This window comes from Gymnoscopelus microlampas, assembly GCF_963454915.1.
Source record: "Gymnoscopelus microlampas genome assembly, chromosome: 7".
In the NCBI taxonomy this organism is placed as follows: Eukaryota; Metazoa; Chordata; class Actinopteri; order Myctophiformes; family Myctophidae; genus Gymnoscopelus; species Gymnoscopelus microlampas.
The window spans coordinates 13985056-13991101 of record NC_139944.1 but is presented as its reverse complement, the minus strand read 5'-3'; the positions used below and the strand labels follow the sequence as shown (position 1 = coordinate 13991101).

The 6046-nt window shown below is 39.0% G+C and overlaps 1 protein-coding gene across 1 annotated transcript in view; it reads left to right on the top strand.

Moving 5' to 3' along the window:
• Nucleotides 1-612: 612 nt before the first annotated feature.
• Nucleotides 613-6046, top strand: part of cenpp (centromere protein P) — a 104830-nt gene continuing 99396 nt past the window's right edge. The window contains exons 1-4 of the mRNA XM_084062786.1: nucleotides 613-649; nucleotides 1647-1783; nucleotides 2531-2697; nucleotides 3480-3568. Coding sequence (XP_083918912.1) covers nucleotides 641-649; nucleotides 1647-1783; nucleotides 2531-2697; nucleotides 3480-3568 — 402 coding nt within the window. The 5' untranslated portion in view covers nucleotides 613-640. The remainder of the gene's footprint in view (nucleotides 650-1646; nucleotides 1784-2530; nucleotides 2698-3479; nucleotides 3569-6046) is intronic.

Sequence of the window (6046 nt, the reverse complement as noted above, 5' to 3'; positions counted from 1 at the left end):
AGGTTCCGTTCCTCTCTCCCTTTGAGGTGCGAGGAAGGAAAATATATGTAACTACTACATTGTTTTTGTTATAATTGTGTGTTTTATGACAAGTATTATTTTTTAATTTTAAGTTACATATAGTGGCGTTTTGTGATGAGAACATTAAAACAAGCATCAACAGGCTGTGGACAGCCTGGTTTCTATTTACCACTCAGTACTCACATCCGGTTTAGATCCAGCCCTACTGTATCCGGTAATTTGCACACTCATTATACCGCATTAGACATGTACACACACATACTATTTCCGTATCCGTTCTAGACCGGATATGCAGCTTGCAAAGTGAATTGATCGAATTGATTCCATCATGTATGACGCACACATCAGACGTGCTCATTTCCTCACATTTTAAAGGGGAGACGTACGTTGAACTGTAAGAAGTGTATCGGATTTGTATTGTTAGTTAGATTTACTGAACGAACTCAATCTAATATACAGTTATAATCTAAACATTTCATTCATAATATTAAGCACTAAAGTCAAGCTAACCAATAAACTAACGTTGGGTAAAGTGCCGCTGACCCCCATGTGAGGTCAGAAGTGGTACGGTCCTCAGAGCGCCAAGCTGAAACCACTCTACTGCTTATTGTACACAAACATGAACCAGGTGAGGAATAAACTACAACTTTATTCACTTCATCACGCTTATATTATATTTATGTTTTGTAGTTGATATATAATAGTCAAGAGTTATGTGTATGTGTGTGTGCTTGTCATGGAATTAGAGACAGCGTTAATAACAGACGTCTCAGCACTTTCGAGAGGAACCTGTTTAAATCTATGTATTTTATTAAAGCATCATTTTAGCCGCGAGAAGAGGACATACAGACAGACAGTCAACTGACAGACAGACAGACAGACAGACAGTCAGTCAGTCGGAGGTGACAATCCAGTGGAAACTGGTGGGGGGGGAGCTAAGACTCTTGTAGATAGACTCAAAATCGATAAAATACATATAGTTGAGTACTAGAGTCTTAATCTAAGGCTAGTACAAAAGGACCTTTTTAAGAAAGAAAAGTCCACCTTGACAGCCTTTTTGTTATTAGTGCTAATGCACTTGACCATGACATGTATCTCTGTCTGTCTGTCTGTCTGTCTATTGATCTGTTTGTCTGTCTTCAATATGTATGTGTCTGTCTGTCTGTAATCTGTACAGTAGAAAACAAGTGAATGATTTACATATTTTCCATCTACAAATCAAACAAATTTTGGATTTGTCTGTCAATCTACTGCAATCTATATGTTCAAAACATATTCCTCTAGTGCTATATTAGACCAACCACAAATGTCCATGAGTACCACAAACACTTCTGTCCGATTGTGTGTTATGACACCCATATACCTGCCAAAGTATTTCAAAAACGTAAATGAAGTCCACAATCACAACACCAGAGGAAGCTCCACTGATCATGTCCCACCCAGATTTGGCACAAACAAGGGGTTGAATTAGTTCTACTGCTATGCCACTAAAATGTGGAATGCCCTACCAAAAGCCGTGAAGGGGTGTAAAACCCTACTCTCCTTCAAAACCGCCCTAAAAGAGTACCTACAGGTGGCTGCGATTCGAAACTGGCCCCTGTAAAAGTGTGTTGTGTGTTTTGCAGGAAGACATGGATCAGACAGCAGCGCTGCAGGCCCAGGCTGATGGTCTGCGGGCAGAGATCACAGCGTTGCGACAACTACACCATCACAACCTCACATACATGAACCTGCGTTCAGGAGAAAACATGCAAGACTTTCTGTGAGTGTCTGTCTGTCTCTGTCAATCTGATAACGTGTCTGTCTGATAACTAATACATATACAATCTGTCAACAATGAAACATTTACAACAGCAGAAAGTTTGTGGATCCAATGGAGTTTGCTGGTTTTGTCAGAACTTGCGCTTTTTAATATTGTTCAATATTTTTTTAACCAACGCACAGACGTAAAGAGTGTTCAAAAGCACTGATTTATGAATTATTTTTAAAAAGCTAAAAAATGGAGGATATATAAACAATGTATAGATATATATATATATATATATATGCCGGGTAGTGTGTCCTCTTTTTGAGGATTCAGAATATGGTCACCCTATTCTAGCCTAAATAACTTCAGACTCGGGGAATGACAAATTGATTGATTCATTGATTGAATACTTTATTAGTAGTTTGCAAAAAAAAGCACACTGGAGACACACGCACACACACACACACACACACACACACACACACACACACACACACACACACACACACACACACACACACACACACACACACACACACGCACAACAGTGGGGGGGGGGTGGTAGCTACTGAGACTTTTTTTTTCGCACTGCAAGGCGTTGTTTTTTTTTTTAAAGTCGTTTTAGTCGTTCTAGGCAGGCAATGGCTTATGGGACAAAAGTGGTTTTAGTCGTTCTAGGCAGGGAATGAGTTAAGCTAATCATCTGGGGACCCCCAGTTTGGGTACTACTCTACATATTTATGTCTATGATTGTCTCCACAGGGGGTTACTGTGCGGTGCCAGGGTGGGTGTAGAAGCAGCCAGAAGACAGCAGAATGCGCTGTCTCTCCTACAGGGTCAAGTAAAAGAGTTGCAGGAGAGCCTGGGCCAACAGACCCACTTTAATGGCTTCAGCCTCACCTCCTGCAACATCCAAACCCTGGACTGGAGTAAGAACTCTATCATTATTTTTATTATTATGAATATTGTCGCTGTCAGGTGGAAACCTTGTATGTGTAATCAAACAAACGTTTTTTTTTATTTCATTTTTCACTGGTATATTTTTCACAATAATAATAATAAGAGTTGCAGTTAGTGCCTCTTGGGCAGATGCATTTTAAACTGTGGCCATAACAATTCATTAAGTCTATGCCATTATGTAAAGCAGCATGACGGCAAATAAGTATTGTTTTCTATTCTATATCAGATGTGCTAGTCAAGTTTTTGATTTAATTTGGTTGAACACTTTTTATCACTAAACATAACTGTATACATTACAATAAAATGTAAAACCATTGGCGATGTTTTGGTCTGTTGACTTTCATCAGATATATACTAACGCCCGTCAGCTGAGAAAGTTGTGTACTCCCAACTGTAGTCATTTTTTCTGTCTCATAGCCTTCACGAGAAGTTCCAGTCAGGCTTCAAACCTGGCCATAGCACAGAGACAGCTCTTCTTAGAGTTTTTAATGATGATGAGTTTTTCCTCATGTACAGTAGTACCTCTGCACACACATATTTGAAAAAGACTGCTCTCTAGAATTAATCTAATCCCCCTTTTCTCTCTGTGTGTGTGTGTGTGTGTGTGTGTGTGTGTGTGTGTGTGTGTGTGTGTGTGTGTGTGTGTGTGTGTGTGTGTGTGTGTGTGTGTGTGTGTGTGTGTGTGTGTGTGTGTGTGTGTGTGTGTGTGTGTGTGTGTGTGTGTGTGTGTGTGCGCGCATTTTGTGTCCAGGTGCCACTAAAGTGGTTCAGATGGTGTGTGTGACTGGTCAGTGTTCTGATCTGCACTTCCAGGTTGAGTTCCAGCTCTCTGAGGTCAAGGTGAGCAACACACACAGCAGTGTGGGTCTGTGGAGAGAGTGTGAGGGTGGCAGGAGGAAAGGACACAGGTTCTCAAAGATTTTCGTGTCAAGGACCCCCAAATGAATATGTATTTGGCCGCAGACCCCCACCTGAAAATATTTTGTGCCAGGGATCCCCATACAAGATTTGTGTTGTTAAAATGTTTCAGATATAGCACCAGAGGGGGCCCTCCATATCAGATAAATACCAGCTGAATACCAGTATCAGTTAAAGGGGTATTTCACTTTAAAACACTTTTTGACGTCTACTTGAGATTTTTTAAGTTGAGACCGTTTTTAAGTTGCTTGTTTCAATATTAATTTAATCAGACATGCCCCCTCCCACTGTATATAAGTCCATTGAAATTCAAACTCCATTTTAACCATGGTAGTAGACTCATTGAAAACACATGTCCCTGGTTCTGGTGAATGTCCTTCTAATGCGTGAGGAGGCCGTGTTTTTTCAATTACTTTTTTCATTATATTTATTTATTTTATTTTATTTTTTAATTTAGAAAAAGATTAATTAAAAAACAAATGAAAAAAAAATGTCCCCCTCACACATTAGAAGGAAAACCAGCAGCAAGCAGAGGTCCCTGAGGACCAGGATTGAAGCCTTGTTCAATTAAACGTTTAGTGAAAATAGCAGATCTACCAGCTCTGTTGTGAGCTGGTAGATCGACTATTTTTGCCAAAAAGATTTGGTGTAGAGGGAAAAAAAGGAGGCTACCAAGTACAGACTCTCGGGGGACCCCAGGACTTAGTGAAGTATATATGGTTTAAGACCACCTTTATACAAACGTTTATACAGATATCAGTGTCAGTTGAATAGAGCCCTGTGTGTGCAGTAGCTGTCTCCTACCAGCAGAGAGCAGTAGAGGGTCACAGTGGAATGCTGGGTTCAAGTCTCAGTCAGTAAGCTTGGAGAGAAGTAGGGCTGTCAAGATTATGATTATTTTACTTGATGATTAATTGTCACACAGATAATTGCGATTAACGATTAAGTGTAATTGGCATTGAACATTGGAACATTAATACAATTTAAAAATTTGGCTAGATTTTAAACAAAAGTTGCACAAGGCAGATATGACAAATAACTTTATATAACTTTAAAAAAATAAATAACAGCCATATTTAATTACTTGAATTTCAAAAGTCTTAATTGTTGATCTGCTATTTCCGCTATTTTATGAGCTTGTTTGAAAATGTATGAAAACGTTTCCATATGGAAACAATTATCATGATTATATGCAAAATAATTGTGATTATCTCAAATAATTGCGAATAGGCCATTATGTAATAATTGTAACAGGCCTGGAGAGACGGCTGTTAATCACGTCCTGAAAACATGTCAAATCTTTCATGACACAAACCGCTCATAAAATACATTGTGCAGGAATTCTATGAGAAAAAAATCTACTTTGAGTGTCCAGAATATCTACCCAAGTAGTCCCAACCTTTTCTGAATCAGGGCCCACTGGAAAATCTCGAAAGTGTTTGCGGCCCACCCATCTGTCAGATGGGTGGGCCGCGTGCATTTTCAGAGCAATCAATCGATTGTGTTCCGGCTTGGATCAACTGAACTAACATAGTACGTTTTTTAATATTCATTCATTTATTTTAATGTTCGATTATCATTACAATCTTATTGCTTTGAGTTTGCCAATTATTTGCGGGCTCACTTGCAATACCCTCGCGGCCCACAGAGAACCACTGTTGTGATCTTGTAGATCAGCTATTTTTAAAACATTAAAGGAGCTACACCATGAATTTAAAAAATAATAATAATAATTGATATCATATTGTTTATGTCCCTCAAACGTTTTTCAAAAGGTTTGAGTCTAAATCAAGCCTCAGATATACTCATTCCAACTAACTTCTCTCTGGCTTATAAAGCACTTTCACCTGCAATACCACATTGTCCTGTTTGGCACGGGGCGCTATTGAGCCAGTTTGTATGCATGCTATGTCCTGGTTCTGTGTGGAAAAAGTAAAAAAAAAAATAAGAAAACATTTAAAAAAAATGAAAAATGATGGATTTTTTTTTTTGGGTTAGAACTGAAAAACGGGAGGAATTGTTCCCAGACGTGACGTAGGGTGGGGGAACAAATCTGACGGACTGTTTTCAGACCAATTTACATAAAAACCACAGATAGCCTATAAAAGCCTGCATGCTCGAAGTCGGGTATTTGTTGGAACAGAAGAGAGGTGAGGGAGACCAAAAACACACAAAAATGAAGAAAAAGTTAAAATTCATGGTGTAGACCCTTTAATACATCTTTACAAATTTCTCTCATGGGGGGGTCCCTGGCACAAAATCTTTTCAAATCGGGATCCGTGGTCAAATACAAATCAATTTGGGAATACAGGACAATGTTTGAGACTGTATGGGTGGAATAGGAATAACAACTAAATTGTGAAGAAAATGATTAACCCATTCAATCCGGGAACACATCTA